Source organism: Pan troglodytes, chromosome 8 (genome assembly GCF_028858775.2).
Source record: "Pan troglodytes isolate AG18354 chromosome 8, NHGRI_mPanTro3-v2.0_pri, whole genome shotgun sequence".
Classification (NCBI taxonomy): domain Eukaryota; kingdom Metazoa; phylum Chordata; class Mammalia; order Primates; family Hominidae; genus Pan; species Pan troglodytes.
The window spans coordinates 74,026,508-74,050,044 of record NC_072406.2 but is presented as its reverse complement, the minus strand read 5'-3'; the positions used below and the strand labels follow the sequence as shown (position 1 = coordinate 74,050,044).

Genomic DNA, 23,537 nt, shown 5'->3' with positions numbered 1-23,537 from the left:
GTTAATGATGGGAGGTCCTAAACTGACAGGCGGAGTCTGACGTCTAAACATCATGACTGTTATAAACCAGGAGGTGTCCAAACAACCTATGGAGCACCTGAAAGTTTCTATAATAACTTGTATTTTTTTTTTCAAGTGTTGAAAACTTCCTAGCAGTGTGGCTGGTTGCCTGGGCTACAGTGTTGTGTTGACAGCTCTGGTCCTTTTCCTGGCAGCCGAGGATCTGCACAGTGACCAATGAGAGGGGAGCATTCTGCTCTGAACTTTCCATTAGGCTGATGATTCACTTTGAAATCCACACTTTATGAATGCTGTGAATTCAATGTAATGTAGCTGTTGAGGTGTCTACATTCAAATTGGATTCCATTAACTTTACGGTGTGATTAAGTGTCTGAATCATCAGGACTTGGGATTGAATTTATGTGCCTTCTGCGAGCCCTTTTGTAGACTGGTAGTTTTGATGAGTGTAATTTGATGTATGGGATTGGGAGAAGAAACCTAAAAAGATATCACCTCAAATATAACAAGGATCTGAGAACCCAAATTTGAGCGTTGAGGTGGGTGGTCACTCTCAGATGTGCAGAGTGGAGCTACTCTTCAGCATGCATGCTTTTTTCTTTAAAGAACTTGATTTTTGGTGTTAGAAGGGACCTCTAAATTTGGCTTTCAAATTTTAAAGTACTGAACTATTAATTAGGGTGCTTCTTAAAAAAAACCGCCGATTTCAGATCGTGCCTTCTGATTCTGAAGGGCTGGAATGGGATGCAGGAATGGAATTATAGACCTCCCTGGGAGAAATGCTGACTTAGTTGTTTTGCATTTGGGGGAGTGACAGGCCTCATCCATGGCCTTCCTCACAGCTAGTGGTAAGAGAGTCAAGCCCAGAACTGGATCTCTACATGTTTCCTCAGGGGTCATTCATCACGTACTTAGTTCATGCTCATGCGAATTGACATTTATGACATGGAAATTATCGGTAGTAAGAAAGTGAAAAGAACATGGAGTGGCAGAGAGTGTGGCATATTGCAGTTTAGCAAAAATGAGTTCTGAAATCTCATTTGAAAATTTTAAGTTCTCCTTAACACATAGGGGTTAAATGGGAGATGCACAATGCTTCACATATTTGAGTCAATTTTAGGCAGTTGCTAAGATAGCAGTGTACAAAATATTTTTACTTTTGCATTTCCCTTTATAGATTTCTTTGGACTTAAATACACTGAAATTTTAATTTAAATTCTCCATGTATTTAAATTCCAGAATTGATGAAATTAAACACTTTTTCATTATTGCTGACAATTTGTACTTATTTTTTAATTCTTTGTGAATCATTTTTCAGATCCTTTGTGAACTTCTCTACTGAGTTGCTGGCTTTCTTTTTCTGGTATTGTTTTTAAATAGATGTTTTTTATTAAAGTTATTAACTCCATGTCTGTCATACAATTCCCTGAAAGTGTTTTTCTGTTTTTTGTTTTATGTTTATTTATGGTTACTTTTCTTTTATATGGAGCAGTTTAAAATTTTTCTACAGAAACATTAAAATCCTTCCTTTTTTCTGTTCTTTGTGATTATGTTTCATCAGTTTTATTTGTTAAAGCTCTCCCTATTACAAGATCAGGAAAATAATTACTTATACTTTCTTATAGCTATTTTGTAGTTCTAATATTTACTGCTTTCACTTGTTGGTATGCTTTGTAAAATGTAACATACAAAATATAAATATATAACATATAAACATTATTCCTCAAATAGTTGTCCTAGCATCATTTCCTGTATATTACTTTCTAATTGGTTTGTAAAATACATGATAACTACCATTTATTATATACTTAGGTACAGTGCTAAATATATTTAATGAATTGTTCATTTTAATGCATATATATTTTATTTGCTTCTTACAACAACATTCTAGCAGTTATTTTAAATCCCCTTTTACAGATGAGCAAACAGAGGCTTAGATAGCTCAAGTTGCTTATCTATTAAGAGGCAGAGCTGAGAGGCAACCTCAGGATAGAGTGACTCCAAAACCCACAGACTCAGTCACCCAAATCAGTTTTACCATAAAACAAATTCTTAGTGTTAAGGTCATTTTAGGGTTTTGTATTCTGTTTCATTAACTGGGTTTCTATTTTTTGCACTAATATCATACTTTTAAGTATTTTAGCTTTATAATGTTTTTAAAACTGAAAGTGTCACACCTTATTACTCTTCAGCTTTTCAAATATTGAGCTCTCACTGGTTCAATATTCATGTTCACCTCAGACTAACATCAGCAAATACAAAAATACTTCCTGAGATTTTCAATGGAGTTACTTTTAAAACTTGACATCTTTCCTATATTTAAACTTTGCATCTAGCAACATGTCCTTTAGAAGAGTTTTATAATTTTCTTCAAACAGGTCCTTTACCTCTGCCACTTTAAATATTCTGTATGTTTGTCACTCTTGTAAGAGATTTTTTTCCATTATATTTTCTAACCATTGTTAATTTATAGATAATCTATTTTTTTTTTTGAGATGGAGTCTCACTTTGTTGCCCAGGCTGGAGTGCAATGGAGCGATCTCAGCTCACTGCAACCTCCATCCACTGGGTTCAAGCGATTCTCCTGCCTTGGCCTCCTGGGTAGCTGGAATTACGGGTGTGCGCCGCCATGCCTGGCTAATTTTTGTATTTTGGGTAGAGACAGGGTTTTGCCATGTTGGCCAGGCTGGTTGCGAACTCCTGACCTCAAGCAATCTGCCCATCTTGGCCTCCCAAAGTGTTGGGATTACAGGCGTGAGCCACCGACCAAGCCCGGCCAGATAATCTGTGTTTTAATATTTATTTTCTCATTTGACTTCTTACTGAAATTTTTAGAATGATTTTCTCATGGGTTTTCATTGTAGATAGTCTTACAGTCTACAAACAATAATGATTTTGGCTTTGTGTTAATTATACTTTTAAGTCCTACATGCTGTCTTACGGCAGTGGTAGAAAAATCAAAATACTAGTAGTGAAAACAGCCAACCAACCAGCGTATCAGTCTGCCTTCTGCACTTTCTTTCACGAGAGATTTACAAAGTACCTATTCTGCACCAGACACTGTGCTCAACCTTGGAGATAGAGCACCAAACCAGATAGAAACAGTTTCTGTCCTTCTAGAGCTACAGCCTGGGCTGGAGACAGACATTAAACATGGAATAATACAATTACTTCAAATCACAACCCTTATCTCATTCTTGATTTTAATGAGAATGCGTCTGGTGTTTCAATTTTTAGTCAATGTGAGATATTCTTTAAGATGTGTTCTTCTAAGACTAGTTTTCTAGTTTTTTAAAATAAAGTCAGTATGTCTCTTGAGTTTTAGGAAAAGTTTCTCAATGTTGCCTCCTTTCACCTGTTTTCAACTTCATGCATTGTATAAACAATAAACCTGAAGCTTAGTTGGGGAGATGTGACAGGCCCACCATCATGACATTGATTTTGACCGAATCGTTGCTGGAATCCATCTCTAGAATTTATCTCATTACTGCAAGGGCAATGTGTCTATTTACTGGATGTCACGAACCTGTCAATGTATCTAACTGAGATTGGAGGCTTTTCCAGAACAAGAACTGTTTCTGGGATGCTCTTTGGGCTTCCTGGGTCAAAATAGTACCTGCTGCATTCCAATGATTGCTACTGGAAAAGGAGAATCTCCATGCTTCCAGTGGGTTGATCTGGAGGCTGGCAAATGACACTGAAGGCTGGGATGCAGCATACACCAGTCAGAAGCAGTGTTTAATTCTTCTTCTTCATAAAAAAGTCAATATAGAATGTATGAAAAACACAGAAAGATTTTTTAAAAATCACCTGTAGTTTCACCACTAAGAGATAACCCTCCAATTTGTTTGAATTCTTTTTCTTTGCCTATCAATGTTCCCGCACAAACACAAGTCATACTAAATGATAGATTTCACCCTTTTATCATTTGATAGTATATTATAAGCAATTTCCCAAATCTGTAATTGTCTTATTATTTTGTTTGTTTTGTTTCCTCCTTTTAGTGCTGTGCAGTGCTCTGGTGATTCATCTGTCTATTCATTTTGAAATAGTTCTAACAAATAAAGGAGCCTATGAGGACACCTTGAATAAAGACACTTAACTAAATCTGAAATAGCCACACTTGGTTGAATGAGTGATGACCATGTCATCAATATTTCAGCAGAAAGGAAATGGCAATAATAATTCAATATGAGGCCAGCACCCAAGAGCTGAATAGACTTGGTTTCAAAAATTTCTAGCTATTTTTCACAGACATGTTAGAATGCAGTAGCTTTTTCTATGACAATTATTTTTAAACCACACCCACACAGAGAGATAATAATTAGCACCAGTAGCATAATCTTTGAAAAAGAAGAAAATTTCTATCTGTCTGTCTATCTACCTATCTATTATCTATATCTAAATTTGGAAATGAAGAATGAAGTGAATGTTAGGTCATTCCCAGATATAAAATATTACAGAGGAAAGATCGCTTTGTGGAGTAGAAATGGCAATTACCTGCCCAATAGCTGTTCTTTTTTTTCTCTCTAACAGAATCCCAATTTTGTTCAAGTATTGGCTGACTGTGTTTTTCAGGGCCATCCTCTAGCCTTGGTTAGTAAATCTTAACTCACCTAAATCTATCATGACAATTCTACTTCACTTATCAATATCTGGTTTAGGGTTCATCATGTGACACAATTCTGGCCAAAGGGACACAGAAAATTATCTTGGCAGGCTTTAGGAAGTTTTTCTTGTTCTTAAGAAGATATATAAAAGAGGAAAAAAATGTTTCTTAAAAAAATTTTTTTTGAGTATTTAGTCTTTTTGTGAGGATATTGCCGCCATTTTGGGACTATAAAGGAACAATACTGGGGACAAAAGCCAAGGTGCTGGTGAGGGCACCACAGATAAATGATCTGGGTCCTCCATGACGTCATGAAGGGTCTCTACATTTTTTTTTGTTGTTATTTTTTGAGCCATTTTGAGTTTAGCATTTTGCTTTCTTGCAGCCAAGAACATGCCAACTGATTCAGGTGGCACCCATCAGAAGTGAACAACTGGTGACTGGGCATGTTTGCAGGAGGGAAAAACAAAGTTCTGTTTCTCTTTCCAACTCTGTGTATGATCTGACTGTGCCTTTTATTTTAACCTATGGAACGGTCTACTATCTAAGCCAGATTAATACTTCAGAAATACATACTAGTGTTTAGAACTGGATATAGTTAATATCCATAGCAGCCAACACATCAATATTGGCTCTGCTAAGGGACTTAGACATGTTCTTGGAGTAGGTATTTAGTAAATAATTTTTAGTGAATTAAAGACTATAACAGCTGAAGAAATGACCTTGGCCTAAGGGGAAAATTACTAGAAAATTAATAATTTTGGGTCTTGTTTTTTACATTGCTTATTAGAGAAATCCCAAGCCAATCATAGACATTTTAAAAATTACTAGCCTCACTTAAAGGAGAAAGTAGTTAAGGTGTGGACCCTGGTAGAAAATTCCTAAGTGTGCAATTCATCATACTTGTGAGGCTCAGTGAATTATTTCATAGAATGTCAGTTTAGGAGGGACTGTGACCTTATATAAACTAAGAAGTAATTATATTATATAATAAAACTATAAGCAGGTCCCTAGTTAATGAATTTGCTAGTTGCTTTTTCCAGTTTATAGACATTGACCCATATGAGACATATTATGTATGCTAAACATAGAAAGACATATCGATTGAGTTAATTAGAACAGGCTAAGTTGTTGTAAAGAATGGACCTAAGAATGAAGTGGCTCTAAGAAGTGGAAGTTCATATTTATTGCTCATCAGACAGTCTGGATGTGTGCTCCAGGTTGGTGAGTTTCTCCTGTCAACGTGTTTATTCAGGAACCCAGGCTGATAAGTGCACTGTTACCTTCAAATTCTCATTGTCCTCAATGCTATGCAGCCAGCGGAAGAAGAGAGGAGAGAACATGGAGGAGGTGTTGCCTGGTCTTGAGCAAAGCCCTTAATATAGCCAATTTCACTTCTGCCCACATTCCACTGGGTAGAACTTCATCACATGGCCATACCTAACTGCAAAGGGATCTGGGAAATGGAGTCCAACCACATGGTTAGGGAGAATGGGAAAATGGATTTTGGTGGGCAGATTCTGACGCATATGTAGGGTAATAGAAAGAGCACTGGGTTGGAAAATATCCTAACTGGGGTGACCCCATCCTCCCAGGTCTCTTCTTCATTCTCCCTACTGCAGCTAGAGTAATCTTTGCATAGTGCAAAATGCCTGTCCTTCACCAACCACCTCCAAGTTCTGCTTAAAATCTTTTAATAACTTCTGATTGTATTTAGGACAAAGACAAAACTCTTTATTCTGACTTACAAGGTTTTGCATTATCTAATCTCCACTTATATTCATCCTCAACTTTGAAAAATGCTCTTTCTCACTTAGAGACTTCAGCCACACAGGCCTCCTTTCACACCCTCTGCCTTCCATATTTTATTTCCACAGGGATTTGCACTTGCTGTTCCCTTTGCTTAACAACTTTCTCCTCTCCTTGCTTAACGAGTGCTCAATTCATCCTCGACATGTGACTCTTCAGTAGAACCTTCCTTGATTAGGTCAAATTTATCTATGTAAGCTCTCGTTGCAGGGTATACCTTTTTTCATAGAATGCGTTATAGCTTTTTTAAAAAATAATTGTTTATGTGATTGATTAAAATCTACCTCTCCCAGTAGACTATAAACTCCATGAGGCAGTGGTTTTATCTGTTTTTGCTGATGTATGCTTAGCATAGCTTCTGACACACAGAAGATACCCAGTAAACATTTGTTGAATATAACCATGTTTGAATGAATGAATCATAATGTGGATGCTAGTTTGGACTTTGTCATAAATTACTTGTGTTATTACAGTGTCTTTTCACTTTCCTGGCCCTCAGGAAAAGTGAGGGTTATTGTGAAAGGGTTAAACTAGAAGATGTTTAGGACTTTTACCACCATGGTCTTGTGGTAGTACTATTTTTAAATCGAATCTTGTTGGTCATTGCTTTTGTTCGATCATTCAGTTATGCATACTAAGCAAATGCAACAATTCTGGGTCTGGCAAAATGGAGTGAGAACACTTTTTATTTGGAATTTTTGACTATTACAAATTCAATGCAAATTTTAAATTTATTCTAATCCATAAAGTCCAATAACAATGCAAAAAGGGACTGGATAGAGTTAATGAAAAATAATAATATCAATTTTTATACTAAAAAAGGAAAGAAAAATCTATATTTTGTTGGTCATTGTAACAGTTTAACTCACGCATGAGGTTGGAAGATGAGTACTGTTACTTTTATTCTGGTTGAATTTGGGCCTTGGTTTTATGAAAGCTATCCATGTATTGACAATGCATTAATATAAAATGTCATTCATATTAAAAACGGGTTACTTTTTCCTCTTTTTGATTTTGAGATGAATATTCAATGAAAATATTAATAACCAGGCTATTTTGATCTCTTTTTTTGGTGATAGGATGGCAGGTGATATGATTATTACCAAGCTTGATTTTAAGTAGCTGGATAGCATTTCTTTATTTGTTTATGTATTTATTGTGTTTTCCATGTTATATAAAACAAGGACTGCTCATTTAGAGAAGTCTTAGCAGAATCTAAAGAAGTCTTACCTCATTGTGAGCTACTTGAGAGACTGGGGCCATTCTATAGATGGTTGATCTCTCTCTCTCTCTCTCTCTCTTTTTGTTTGAGAGATGGGGGTCTCACTCTGTCCCCCAGGCTGGAATGCAGTGGTGCAATCATAGCTTACTGCAGCCTCAAATTCCTAGGCTCAAATGATCCTCCTACTTCAGCCTCCCAAGTAGCTGGGACTACAGGCATGTGCCACCAGGCATGACTAATTTTTAAAAGTTTCTTTTGTAGAGACGAGGGTCTCTCTATGTTGCCCAGGCTGGTCTTGAATTCCTGGCCTAAAGCAATTCTCCTGCCTTGGCCTCCCAATGTGTTGGGATTACAGGTGAGCCACTGTACCCAGCCTGGTTGATCTCTCTATTTAAGATTAGCTGATAGAACATATTATGATGTTGTGTTATACAATGAGTTTGGTACTAAAAGAAATCAATGTACTCTGCTTTTATAAAGTATGCATATTTTTGGAAAGTTTCGAATTCTACTATGGAAGTAAGAAGGTATGAAGAGGCCCAGAACAGATGAAAGTTACAATTACCCTTTTAAAATGGGATATATTATTTTCTGTTTTTTCTGAGTATATTTTTTCTAATTTGCAAGATGACTATATTTGATTTTTCATGTGACATTTACAAGGGGGTATCATTTTATTAATAGTGACATCTGACTGTGGGCATTTTTTCTTCTAATTAATTTTGTTTTGACTGAGATTCTTTTTAAAAAATTAATAGATTTTATTCTTTTAAAACAGTTTTAGATTTTTTTAGAAAAGTTGTAGATTTGTAGAATAATTGAGCAGATAGTACAGAATTCCCCTATGCTGTCCCCACTCCACCACTGCACACAGTTTCCTGTTAGTATTATTATTAATCTTACATTAGTATAGTACATTTGGTGCAACTGATGAACTACTATTGACACATTTTTATTAATTGAGTTTCATAGTTTATTCATATTTTTTAAGATTTCCCTTTTCTGTTCCAGAATCCCATCCAGGATACCGTACTACAATTTAGTTGTCATTCTCTTTACGCTCCTCTTGGCTGTGACATTTTCTTACACTTTCCTTGTTTTGATGATTTTGGCAGTTTTGAGGAGTACTAATCAGGTGTAGACTGTTCCTTCATTGGAATTTGCCTGATGTTTTCTTCATGATTAGACTGGGGTTTTAAGTTTTTGGCATGAAGATCACAGAGATCTTCACCATTTTCACCTCATATCAAGGGTACATGCATTAACATGATTTACTGACTGTTGATGTTGACCTTGATCACCTGGCTGAAGCAGTGTTTGTCAGGTTTCTCAACTATGAAAGCATTACTTTTTCCATACTATATTCTTTGGAAGTCTCTACGTACAGCCCATACATCAGTGGAGTTATATTCCTCCTCCTTTGAGTGGAGTATCCACATAATTTATTTGGAATTCTGCAAAGAAGATTTGGACCAAAATTATTTTAAATAGGTGGGTTTATCTGGGTTTGAGGATTATCCTTCTAAGCATTTTGTGGTTATAATTCTGCATGTTCTTTTGAAAAAGAACATTCACTTGTGTGTCATCTGACTCTAGATTATAAACGTCATTAATTCCATGGACTCCCTCAAGTCAAGGACCTTAATTGTATTCTTTCATTCTGCTACTTAGAAAGCCCAGAATAAATTACAAGCTAGATTAAAAGGAAGAAACAAACACCAAAATGACCATCGAAGACATTTTCAATGATCATTCTCTGAAGCTAAAAATTATATTAACATAAAACACTTTGGCAGCTCTGACAAATAAAATACGATAAACCAATCTTCTTCACTGCAGGTTCTTCTGTGAAAAGGAAAGTCATCCTGAAAGCGAAAGGAATTTTTAGTATTCTCTCTTTGGTTTGGAATTACTTTGATCTGGATGGAATTATTTTGATCTGGATTCATCTTTCTTTGGAAACTTAAATTAATAGGTATTATGGCTGTCATGAGGGGGTCTTGACTTCTCTTATTTAACAGATGAATGTCCAGGAAACAAATGACTTTCATGTCCAGAAGAGGGACGTCTTCCAGAGGCTGAAATTTGAGATGTCAGAAGTATTTCTCCTCTACAATTCTTGGGAAAAGGAGCACATTTATTCTCTAGGGGAACTGAAGCATACTGAAATGCAATCTAAGAACATGCAAACTTATTATCTACCAGGATGATTGAATGGTTCCAATCAAATGAAGGATAGAAATAGAGGCTTTATATTCAGATTTTGGAAAAATGACTCCACAGTTATATTTAGGCACAATAGTGCCTGCAAATACCTGAAATAGTGGTAGTCTGTGGCTTGTTTATAACATAATGAATATATTTGCTCTTTGAAACTTATCATGGGATCTATGCAAAAAGCTTTCCAAGTTATTCCTGCAAATGGAAGAAACATACTTTATTATGGATGACAAGAGAAAAGCTTCTCCTAAGTGATAGGTTGGTATTATTTTTAAATTGGCTCTTCAGAGGGCAACCGTTATGCCAAAGACTACTTGGAGTAGGTGGGCTCTGTCACTTTAAAAAAGTCAAACATTTTCTTTATTTCTCCCTCTCTTAGAAACTGCTATGAAGTGGTGCTATGGCATCATTAGCAGTAGGACTCTTTTTATAAGCATATTCCCTTTTCCAGGTCTCCATAGACAGAAGTCTTGGTACTAGAGAGATGACCTTTTTAAAAACATAAATCTGATGTCACTTGCTACTTAACATTTGTCAACAATGAGTCATTGTTTTTAAGTTAAAAATCTGTGCCCAGGTGCGGTGGCTCATGCCTGTAATCCCAGCACTTTGGGAGGCTGAGGCGGGCAGATCACGAGGTCAGGAGATCTAGACCATCCTGGCTAACACGGTGAAACCCTGTCTCTACTAAAAACACAAAAAAATTAGCTGGGCGTGGTGGCGGGCGCCTGTAGTCCCAGCTACTCAGGAGGCTGAGGCAGGAGAATGGCGTGAACCCAGGAGGCAGAGCTTGCAGTGAGCCGAGATGGCGCCACTGCACTCCAGCCTGGGCAACAGTGAGACTCCGTCTCGAAATAAATAAATAAATAAATAAAATAAAAATAAAAAATAAAAATAAAAATCTGTAATGTGGTCCACAACCCCACAAGAGCCTTGGCTCTGGACAATTGTTCAGCTTCAGCTTGTGTCCCAAGGACTTGGCACATGCCTCCTTCTGTCAGAAACACATCTTCCTTCACCTTCCCTCTGGTTAAATTTTACTTCTTGGGCCCAGCTCTGAAGTTACCCATAGGAAGCTTCTCTGACCTCTTAGATGCCACCAAGCTCCTTTGCCTTATATTCTCCTAACTCCCTGAGCTTGTCTTTACCACAGTTACTATTAACTGCCCCCACTAAATTATTAGGGCAGATACCATGTCTATTTGGCTCACCACTAAATGCCCAGGCACATAGAAGGTGCTCAACAAATACATAATACGTGAATAGATGAATGGAAATGAGTTATATATTCTATCCTTGGATACATTTTCCAAAAACTTAATACACTCATTAGCATAAGCAAGTTTGTTCCCTTATTATAGTAATAAGGGAACAACAACAAACTTGCTTATTCTAATAATATTATTATATAATAAGGAAAAGGAAAGGTTAGCTTTCCCTTGATTTCATGTCAACTATGAGATGGCCAGATGAAGATAAAGGTTAAGCACGTGGGTTTTGTGATCGTACAGGCCCAAGTTCCAAAGTTAATTCTACCACCTACTGGCAGTACGATCATGGAGAGTTACCTAAACTTTCTCTGTATTCCAGTTTCGTCATCTGTAAAATAGGTCAGACTTGGTTTGGAAGCCCCGTCCCACCAATTATTAAATGTGTAACTTGGTTTAGGTTAATAATCCCTCTAAGCTTCAGGCTCCATAAGTATAAAATGAGGCTAACTATTAAAGGCTAATAGTATCTACCTATCATCTCTCTCTCTCTCTCTCTCTGTCTCTCTCTCTCTCTCGGTTATTAGGAAGACTAAATGAATATAGTCTTCCTAATAACCATAATATATATATTATCATCACACATTATATATGTTACATGAATATATGTATATATTTTCTTATAAACATATGAAAAGGTGTTCAACCCATGTGGAGTAAAACAATAAAAGCAAATTAAAGCAGTAGCGTGACATTATTTTCTATCAGAATATCAAAGACAAAAAATTGACAAATGTACGTTGTTGGTAAAATGTAGAGAAAGAGGTATTCTTATACACTGTTGGTGGACATACAAAATGGTGAAATATCTTTGACAATATCTAAGAATATTGGAATGCACATACAACTGGACCTAGGAATTCCACTTCTAGAGTTTTGACCTACAGGTATAATCATACACATTCACAAAGATGTGTGCACAAGGGTGGCGATACAGCATGGTGATAACAAACTGCTGGAAACAAAAAAGTTCAGCAGGAGGACCCATCAAAAAATCGTGAAACTGATAAATATTACATGGTTGTTAAAATGTACTGATAGGGAATTATCTCTCAGATATATTACTTGATGAAAAAGGAATGTAAACAGCAATATTAATTGTGTAAAAAAAGACCACTTATGCATGTATCCAATTGTTTGGGCAAAAAATACTTTTGAAAGTTGTGGTTGCTCTTGCTCCTATTATCATTCTGAAGGTTGGGTTGCCAGAGAGATCCCTGGGCTTCTCCACCATGGAAAATATAGGAGATCAGAGTGGCAGGGTGGCTACCATGGGATGACTTCAACAGAGGGAGAGGACATGCTGCCCCACAGGTGCCAGTGGAGAGACAGAGAAGGCTCGGAATTCTGGCAGACAGCCTAATCAAGCAACTGGGCAATGGGTATTAGGGATGGGCAGTGGCATATTGAGTCCTCATAACCACTTCAAAAATAAGTGTTACTTCCATTTAATAGATGAGCAAATAGAAGTTGAGTAGCCTGTCCAAGGTCACACACTCACCAGTGTGAAGCCAATATCACACTGTGGGAATCTCAGTCTAGAGACCACAGCTTTAAGCACACTTACATATATTGTCTCTATATAGTGTTTAGGCATCCTAGTGCTATTTTGACTCAGTCTTAGAGTCCTGATACTTCTGACTGATACCCTTGCTCAAGTAAGCACTCTTTATTAGAAATGCAGGTCTACTCTGTGCCAACAATTGCACTTGAAGCTGTTTTTGGTGACTTTTGGAAGCTCCTTTATTCCACATTTGCTGTCTCCCCAGTTTCAGTTTGCTCTGGAGAAAACACTGCTTGATGGAATCCAGACTTCATGAGCCCTCCTACTGATCTGCAGCCATCAACGTTTTCATTCAGGAACGACAGCTCAGAGAAGAAACACATCTCCAGACCTTTTATTTGTGGAACTACAGGAAAAATAAACATTGTTTTACCTCAAGGGGTACTCTTACTTTACTGATCAGTGTAGTTAGAAAATTACCAAATGCTGTCAGATCTGCCTGTGCCCCCAGTGAATATATTTTGGGCAGTTTCTTTGAACTGATGGAGAAAGTAGGGTTAAAGATGATATCCAATCAAGTGTCACCCAGATCCAAGTACTGTATAGCCTGGAAAATTTTTGAAGAAACTGCTACCTCCTAGCAATGCTCTCCATTCCAGTAAACTCTGAAGTATAAGAACTTTGGAAAAGAGTTTGGTAGTAATTAATTAATTTGTCCAACTGGGGACAATCAGCTGGCAAATTGATATTTTTCTTTTGAAATTATATTTTAGTAAAGGTATTTAAAGACTTGAGATTTAAAAAAATCATTCCACTTCAATATAATGGCTAATTCTGGGAACTCTATGAGTTTGATTTGTATTTAAGATTTTTACAATCTATTTATAGGTTGGTCTTTAATAACCATTTATACATTGCTTCTTTTTATATAGGTCATGTATTCTCCTGGGAGAGTAACAAGATTAGAAATAACAAATACAGTACAGAATAAATTAAAGTGCTTCAAACTGCATTATATAATTTCAGAAAATTGGTTTCACACTGAAACGTTTAAATAAGAAAACCAAATGACTTCAGTAAAAAAAAAAACCTCATATATGCATTTGAATTGCTATTGTTTAACAAATTTTATCCTCAATAGTGTGGTACTGGTATGTTTTCACAGTGTTCCAGTAACGTGGCAGTCCGTTTGGGTCAAAATGGATGAAGTTATTATCATCTTTCTTTATTTCTGGTTATTTAAAAAGTTGACTTAATTCTCCTTGAAGATGAATAGCATTTATTAGTCAAAACGTCAAAGGACTATCATAAAAGTAATTGTATTTTTATATATAATTCTCCAAACTCTTGTATACAAAATGTTCTCATTACACTTGGTGCAATAAATTCAGAGGCTGTTATGGGATGGGAGATAGCAAAATTGGGACCAATACTTTTCTAATTACTTAGGAAAATAAAAAGTGGGGCTTGGTTTTCCTTTCACAACTAGGTGATGGAGACACGACGCTCCAGAGGGTCTATTATTCTGGCTGGTTTTGTTTGTTTCTGTGAAGTTTAGCATCACTCTCCTTGTACCGAGTCCTTAGGCCTTTTTCAATTTTTCTATTCGTGCATTAAAGACCTCTTCCTGTATTTGCAGTTTTTCGTTTATCTCGGTCTGTGAAGACAATCATAAAAAACGTGGTTATGATGGAGCTATCTTTTGCTGCACATTGTCTTTGTGGTTTTGACATACTATAGTGCCTAAAGACAGACATTATCCCTCACACACCTTCCTGTTTTGCAGACATAGCTGTGTTTCAGCCTGTAGTGATGTGATAACACTTTATCATATTTCTCTGCACATTTCCAATGTATAGCATGTCTGCTATGAACAGGAAGTGGTATTTGGACAGCCATTTTTCACATAGCCTTGTGTTGGAAGATAGGATAATTTATCTGTATTTTCAGACAGACTTTACCAATAAGCACCGAATCAGAATAACTGCTTTGGGCTCAGTTATTGCAGTGCTGTGGGTCCCTCCACCATCTGCAATGGATGTCTGTGTCTCCTGTGTAATACATTCTAAATGAGATCCCAGGAAGCTTCTGTTGTGAAATAACAACACAAATAACCTTACAATTAGAACAACTCCCATAATTAAGAGTATTCATCATACATTAGAACTCTTGGAATGATGCCACTTTCTGATATATTTTTGGTAAAAAAAGTAAGCAATTGCTCTCAGGTTTTGTGATTGCCGAGGTGGTGATAGCATTTTGCCTCTGGCAGTGATCTTCTGTGGACTCACATTGCTACCTGCACAATTCCATAAATACGTTCACATTATCTGAACATTAGTAGCCCTGGAAATGTCTTCCCTTTTTCACAAGGGATAATAAAATTACGTACAGAAAAAGCAGTGATGGTTGACGTGGCAAAATTGATGTTTTTGTTTTTGTTTAGGTGATTTTTAAAATGTCTACCACTGTATAAGGAGTAGCTTATACACATATGTGTTAATAAATTCAAAGTTTAGATTTCTAATAGCTATAACATTATTTGAGGGCTTCAGGGTAACTGTACTTTGCAAACCTTTTATTATTTTAATTTAGATAGAAGACATTTAAAAAAATCAAATACTGTTTTACGCCCAGATATAATTTTTCATATTTATTTACAAGAGTGTAACTATAACAGATAGTTGTGACATGTCCATGCTGCCTTATCTGATGAGATTTGATTTCACCTCACAGTAAGATTTGATATTTCTGGAAAGATCGTATGTGTGCCAACAATTCTGGGTTCAGAATTCACATAAGTATCAGTCTCTTCTGGTTCAAGCTTTAGTAAACTTTGGGATCAAGCTCCGGCCTCTGGTTTCTTATCTTTTCCTTTCTTGGTGGTTGGGTGGAGGAGGCAAGGAGGGATGGAGCGGTCCTCCAGGTCACAGAGGAACTCTTCCTTTAGGATGCACTGACTCTAAAGAAATCATCATCTATGCATGATTTTAGGTAGGGTCGAAAGAAGCACTGGTCTTGGACTGGGAAGATCTAGGTACTAGTTCAGCTACGTCACCTTAGGTAAGTCATTTCACCACCTGGATTTTAGCTCTTACCTTAAAAATTAAGTAGGGGAATAGGATTATGTTAATATCACACTTTAGTTTTTGAATTCGTAATTCCAACTTCCAATTTTGTGATATACTTCACCAATGTTATCTTTCATTGTTATGATGTCATGAAATACTTAAAAATCTGTTACTCCTGCCTTATTAAAATAAATTTATGGCATACAACATATTGGACCACATAGGGATTAAAATGGTTTGAAATAATTTTACCACAATTTCAAAGGATTGGGAAGAATTGCTCCACTCAAACAATCGATTCTTCCCACTTTCAATTAATGTCCCTCTATGCCCACCAGTAATCTCATTTCTTTTCAGCTAAGGATTGATGTGCTTATCATCTACCAGTTTCTGTTTCACTACCACATAGGGATTTTACATTCACTTGGAGGCCTTTCTGGTATTTTACTGAGACAGAATTTATCAAAACAAGTGTAGGCCTTGGGAAAAGGTTCATGAAGGTGCACCTAAGAGAGTGGCATACTGACAGAGGTGAGTAATGTCTCAGATCTCCAGACCTTAGGCTTAGTACTTTAGTTCAGTCACAACCAGCAGAGTTTGGATCTAAAGGCTCCAGTCTAGTCAAGAACAGGCTGTCATTAGCCGTGTTTCCTTGTCATTCTTCAGAACTTTGCTGAACAGACAAGCAATCCTGCAAATACTATGGTTGGGTCTGGTTCTATTTTTTTTTTAAGGAAAAAAAATAGGTTCAGTAGTCTCTCATTGACCACTTCTTTGAGATGATCTCATGCTCAGCTTTTCTAACCTAGAAAATTCAAGTTGACCTAAAAACATCTAGGGTCCCAAGATGGCAAACTTCCCTCAAAGTTTTTACATTATATTACCCTATTGCTTCCACAGGGCCAACAGCCAACATGTAATGTAAGAATTTAGTGTTAGCATTCATATTTCTCTGAAATGTAATTCTTTAAATATATTTAAGTTTGCTCCATTGGGTATAATTTTTATTACACAACTCAGGGCCAAAATAATTTCATTTTGAATGTATCTTTAAAATTAAAATACCTAAACTATACAGGCTTAAAATGTTTGCTCTATTCAGTATAATTTTAATTAACATCTCAGGGCCAAGATAACTTCATTCTTAATAAATCTCTAAAACCATAAAGTGAGTCAATGGGAAAATAAGTGAATTAACATAAAAAACTTATGGATTCATACTACATTTTCAGAAATTTCTGTATTAGAGAAGGTAAAATATGCCTGAAACCACATAGAAAAGGAGTTTTGAAAAAAACTGTACTTAAAACATGAATTATTTACTGCCTTTTTTTTGCAAAAATTGTAATAACAGTATGACTTTTAAACAAAATAGGAGAAAAAAATCTGTGAGAAAATTTAAAACATCTTACGAGTAGTGATTCATTAAATGTTCCTACAGCAGGTCGGTGTGTTCAAATAGCATATATACACTGACCACTGACACATAGCTACCTTTGAAAAGGGATATGGCAGTTCTTAGAGCCAGGAACACTGGAAGGCAGGTTTTAGAAGTGGAAAATAACCTACACATCTAAAATAGGAGGAGGAATTTAGGTAAGCAGAGAGTAATTACCCAACTTGGAATTTGACCAAGACACAAGGGTAAACACGGAAAAAGTGCCACACCACGGGAGTATTAAAATCCAGAGTAGTCTGGTTGTGATATTAGAAGTTATGTGGTTTTTGTGGATAACGCTGGAATTAGAACTAGAACCCAGGTCACAGCTCCCATTCAGGGTCTTTTATCAGTTGTCAACCCTGGGAACTCTGGACAAATAACTTAAGTCTTTCTGTGTCCCATTTTTCAATTTATCAGGGGAAGTGCCTGCCTAACTCACATGGAGTTTACTAGGATTACTGATAGAAAATACATAAAGGGGCTTGCCATCTTGAGCCATTGTATAAATCCACATCATCATGCTATTTCATTGAAAAATTGGCAGTAATTTGGCCCAGGCTGATGTCTACAAATCCACTTACTATGGAAATGATTGTGGCACCTAGCGGTTCTGCATCCCTGTCCTCTGGTCCACATCCTCTCCATGCCTAATTACATTTAGGTGAGCAAGCTATTGAACTTCCAGGATGGCTTCAGGCCAATGGGAAGATAACATACAGACACATAGCTATCATATAGAATAGGGGTATAAATGCTGCAGGCTGTAATATTTAAAATAATTTCAATGAATAGTTAAAACATACTGTTCACTGCATGGAACACAGCTTTGGTAAAGACATTTTCAATTTTTTGGGCCTGCAAACAATTCAGTTACTGTCTAGTAGTTCCTCGGCAATAATTTCAGAGCTGTAGGATTGCAAAGGAGCCCAGAGCCATGATTATACATAAACTATATTTAGATGAAATGTTATCAGATCTAAAAAGGAGATATGTTCTGAACTCAGCTTAATTCAACTGCTCTCTGCCCTTCTACACAATAACCAGTTATTACATTCATGAAGTTGTTAACAATAAAGCTTTGTGTAAAACGTGTTCTTCCACTATTTCTGGTAAACACTAAACACCCCTTATTAAGCTGAGGACTTTGGCTGAGTCTGTTGGCACCAAATCATTAAATGTTCGTGTAAATAGTGCAATAACATTTGATGATTAAACAAGTAACAAGGTATGCTTATGCCAAGCTAATCTTTTGCTCTTTTTAAATTAGTTGTTAATACAGTGGGCTTTTAATATATGGTCTCATGTTCAGATGACAACTAAATCTTCTCCTGAGATGCATTAATATTTTAAATATGCACTAGGTTGCCCTCCTGATTTATAGCCATTTCTAAATAAATTGCAAATGTACTCAAAATATACATTTTACTTATTTAATCATTTGGCCTGAAAAATTATGTGAATTCCTGTAAGTCTTTGAGTTGAGGTAGAAATGGCTGTTTGTTTTTTGAACAGAATGAGATGAGAAAGAATTAAGCATAAACCTAAGCCAGTTAATAAATCACTGGCAGCTGCTATTCATACGGCTGCTGCCATCACCATGTTCATGTAGTTATTGGTGTAAACTGCTTAGCCATTAATGATAGGTCAAAAGGAACAAACTGTCTGAGAGGCAGTTCAAAGATCTGAAAGCCTGTAGAAATTTGGTGAGAAGACTTAGCTGAGGATTAAGGTTTGATCTTCAGTGTTTACCGTTCAGAAATGCATTCCAATTCCTTTTGCATAAGCAACGTTTACAGTTTGACAAGATATGAAGCCTTTACCATGTTATTTTTTGGGTTTTGTTGTTGATTTTTTTAACTGATAACATGCACCACACTAGATGCTGTTGGAAAATCTATTTTGTGATCTTACTGAATCTCTGATGACTCAACTGAGAATTATGTGAAGCTGTTAAATTGAACTTCGTCATAAGCATCGCTCATGCTGGCAGTGTGGGGAGTGTTTATAGACATTAAAGTTAAGGTTGGCTAATTAACCAGTAATAAAGTAAGTGAGCATACCATCAATACTGAGTACCTGAATGCCGATTAAAATGTCGTCTGTGACTTGATCCAGCACTGATTTTACATCTTCAATGGTGAAACCAACTAAAGGATCCATGTCTGAGGTGTCAGTTTCTGGCTGAGACTCTTCAGGGCCTTGTTCTTGATCCACCCTCTAGAATATTGAAAGTAAATAGCACTCGGGTGATTTCTAGAGCATTCGGTGATTTATATGGAACCTAAAACTTCTTGTTTTAAATTTATTTTATTTTACTTTAAGTTCCAGGATACAAGTGCAAAATGTGTAGGTTTGTTACATAGGTATACGTGTGCCATGGTGGTTTTCTGCACCTATCAACCTGTCATCTAGGTTTTAAGGCCCGCATGCATTAGCTATTTGTCCTGATGTTCTCCATTCCCTTCCTTGCCCACCCTCCAAATGGCCCAGATGTGTGTTGTTCTCCTCCCTGTGTCCATGTGTTCTCATTGGAACCTCAAATTTCTATTGGATACTTTTCTAGCAGAAACAATGTCAATCTGGGGGGAGATTTTGATATGATGTTACTCTGTATTTATATTCCTGCTCATGAGGGTTATGACAGATCAACTCATGGTACCAATGTGGTGCCCAGGGGAAAGTGAAGGTGGAGATTAGGAAGGGTAGGGTGGAAAAGATTACAATTGCTGAACTACCATCAGCGGACTCATCTTTGAATCAACACTTAGAGAAATATTTGTATTTGGTTGGGAAAAATCAGAGGCAAAGAAAATGAAGAAAACATTTAGTTCGTTTCCTCCCACCCCAAGAGAATATAATATGAGGTAGGGTGAATGAAAAGACAAAAAGAAATATACCTTCATTTCCGTATCCAGTATTGTGGGGGGCTCTATGAATGGTGAATAAATATCAAATGAGATTCCTTCTTCCAGAGGATTTGGGAAAGGGCCACATGCAGACTTGACAACCTCTATCACTTGCTGATGGGAAGAAAAAAGTTGAATTATGACAGAGCCTTTGGTGAGCAACCACAGTTTTGGTCAGTTCCGTTATATATGTACCATAGTTCCAAGTCTGTTATCTTTCAAGTGCCACCTCCTTTGAATTTTTGATGCCGTTGCCCTTTTTGTCCTCTAGTGCTTTTTGAGCTCCATTTCTCAAAATTAACACTTTGTTTTCCCACTGTCTCATTTCCTTTCTATACTCTGTGGTTTAGGATTTCATGTAGTATCTCCTTGTTCTTAACTGTTTTGTGCTTCAGTATCCCCCTTCTCCTGACTACAAGCCCTCTGTAGGTGGAGAACCAAGTTTTAGATGCTCTGTGTATCTTCTCTAGTTCTGGCAGAGGATTAGGTGTTTAATACACTTAATGTCATCCTGATGGGGACTGCTATTACTCGGCAGAATGTAGCTGCTGAAGTGGCCATCAAGAACTTGGTGATGAAGACAATAAGGGCTGCAAAGATTAATATATGAAGCCAGTAGATCAGGAAGGAGATTTGTCAAAAACACACAGGGCAAGGCAAGACTTCACTATGAGTATTTAACAATTCTTTAGCAACAGCGTGCCACTCAGAAGGAGGCTGACGGTTAACACTGGAAATGAAGGAAAAGGAGAGTCAAGGAAGCCAACTTTGGCAGTGCTCATCTCACTCTGACTCGGGGGAGGGAAAGGGGAGATGAGGGTATTAATAACATTAAACATTTGATTCATTTAATTAGTTGTTCTAATTCCATGTTTAATAAGCAACATTTGATTATAATTTCAATTCCCATCCCAATTGATCTGTAGAGACGTGCCCACTTGAGGGTTCTCGTTTTCATGCCTACTACATGCCTCATTGTAAACTGATGAATTGTTTTGCTTTATAGGAGCTTGTTATTGTGGCCCAGGGATGAAGCCACCCACAGTATGCTGACAAAGTCAGGCCCTGAGATTAGAGCTTCAAACATAAGTTTGAAGACAAAATTTTGAAAATGCATAAATTCACGAAATAATTATCATCCTGTGAAGCCTGAAAAAAAACCCAATGAAATAATAATGCATTCATTTTTAATGTCTCTACAATATTTCAAATAAATATGTTACATGTCATCATTTAAATATTAATGTTTTTGATTTAGATAGGTTTTGAAATGCGCTGGAAGCTAAGGTTTGTTTTTGGTCTTACAAATGCTTATGTGTTTTGCATTGAATTAATATTATTAATTTTAACTTGATTTTATACAAAGTTGTTGCTTAGTGTAAATATATAGAAGCCCCAACGTGTCCTAACTTTATAGGCAAAAAGATTTGGAAACCAAGAGGTTACATGATTGGCCTAAGGTCAAATAATTACTTCTTGACAGGGCTGGGAATTAAACCCTGGTGTGCTGACTTCTTGTCCTTTGTGGTTTTCAGTAAACTGTAATACGTCATTAAGTTGCCATATTTGGAAATTATTGCTATTATCAAGCACTTAATTTTTATTCTGTTAGGTGACATCATTCCAGATTGTTTATCTTAAGTCAACTAAATGTTAATCAAAATAGAATATTGAGAAAACATATCAGAACAGTTCTTTTCTCTTATGCACTTCCACGAGCCATTGCATTTTTCCTAAATGGGGCATACAAGAATTTCATCTTCCCACGAAATGATTTGTACCTTTTTTCAGCACTCTTGTTTTTCATCCTTCCTTTACCTTCTATTGCTCTTTATTTTACCAAGCTAGGGAAAGGAGACAGCTAAACATATTTTAGCAGCCTCTGAAACATTATAGGTAAAATAAATAAGCTGCACATGGGAATCAGAGACAAGGGAAGATGATGAGGTATTTACTTAGTGGTATAGACTTTAATATACACCAAGGAACAGGAAGTTTGGAGTGGGGGTGGTGGGGATGAGTGAGACGTTGAAAAGAAGAGAGAAAGGAATTGAATGGAGTCTACTGAATTTACCGCAGGCACTGAGATAATCTGCAAGGTAAAAGTGTTGTTTTTAATGCAGTAGAATTTTTTCTGGTCTACTGTCACCATATTTGTCTTGTTGCTAAGCTTGGCCATACACAGGCTAGGCCTTCCTGCTCACTTGCCCTCACCCCCTGTGGAAGTTCTCAATAGGTTGCCTCTCTAGCCTGGTAGTAGCAGATTCTACTACTGGCCCTTTTCTACTTGTACCCATTTCCCCATCACATTATACACTTAAATGTAAGCAGGTATTTGTGTCCAATTCTCTCATTTCTTTCCCTCACATCCCTGTCCTCTGGATTTCTTTATAAGGCTCATCTGAATGACTCACCAACTACCCAGTTTCCTGGTCTTTGGCACTGTGTGTGTGTGTGTGTCTGTGTGTGTGTGTGTACTGGGCACACACTTGGAAACTTGGAACTTCCCAGCTTCCACATCATCATTTCTTTGGTGGAGTGAAACTCCCAAGAACCTGAAGTTCTGACTGAGAGTTGAGCTTTTCTTTGCCTTGATTTTTATGAGTGTAGCCCATATAACTATTAATTTGATTTAATTGGTGCACAAAAACTGGGGGGTGAGAATTTCTTTTCTTCAGGGTGTTTTGCATACTATTAGTGAACCAAACCCTAGCTCAGTTTTTCTCTTTTATGAAGAATTACACTTAGCTGTGTTAGTGAGATACTGCAAGGGAAAGAAATGTCCCAATTTCAGATGAGGGTAAATATAAAGTCTTTTCATTAATAATAGTAAAGTACATTATCAAATATATGGTTTGAAATAAACATAATGCCCAGAAGCATCACAGTGATTTTTTTCACATTAAAATGGTAGCCTTTTTAAAAAGAAAGTTTAAGGAAAATTAGAATCAATAATTGTGGTGAGAGCCCAGAGCCAGAAAATACGTTTAAATGAAACCGTCTGATGCAATAGTTTCTTTAAAAAATACAATTAGGCCTTTGTATTTTTTTTTTTAACAAAACCTCATGTTTTACAACATCACTGGTTCTGTAATAAAATCTATTTAAAAACAGAGAGACATGGTCAGCTTTATTAAGTTAGATTTTCTGAAAGAACGTTATAATTTCCTCAAGTCTATGAATAGTTGAAACAAATTAAATAAAGCTAGTTTTATAACTATTTTTATACATTCCTGTAGAATTGTAATTGTCTCATTTTTTTTCCTCAGAAGTCTAATATGTTACCTCTTAAATCTGGAAAAATAAAAACAGAAAAGGATCAAGAATGTTTATTAAAAAAACACTCCTATTTGGTACCCTGGTTTAGCAACCTCCCTTTTTCTATATGAGAATAGCACCCATAATCTTCAGATCAGGAAACAAAGGGAAGGCCTTTAAGTGAGTTGCCTGAGGCCTAATGCTGAGATTA

General features: G+C 36.6%; 1 protein-coding gene across 8 annotated transcripts in view; it reads right to left on the bottom strand.

Annotated features, from left to right (window-relative positions):
- Nucleotides 1-13,912: 13,912 nt before the first annotated feature.
- CABCOCO1 (ciliary associated calcium binding coiled-coil 1) overlaps nucleotides 13,913-23,537 on the bottom strand; it is a 103,003-nt gene continuing 93,378 nt past the window's right edge. For 7 of the 8 annotated variants that reach the window (XM_009458522.4, XM_009458529.5, XM_001165409.4 and 4 more), the window contains 3 exons: nucleotides 20,060-20,182; nucleotides 19,239-19,379; nucleotides 13,913-14,307 (listed from right to left, as the gene is read on the bottom strand). In XM_009458522.4, coding sequence (XP_009456797.1) covers nucleotides 14,233-14,307; nucleotides 19,239-19,379; nucleotides 20,060-20,182 — 339 coding nt within the window. In that variant the 3' untranslated portion in view covers nucleotides 13,913-14,232. Of the gene's footprint in view, nucleotides 14,308-19,222; nucleotides 19,380-20,059; nucleotides 20,183-23,537 lie in introns of all 8 variants that reach the window. The other variant, XM_009458523.4, reaches the window with a different exon arrangement.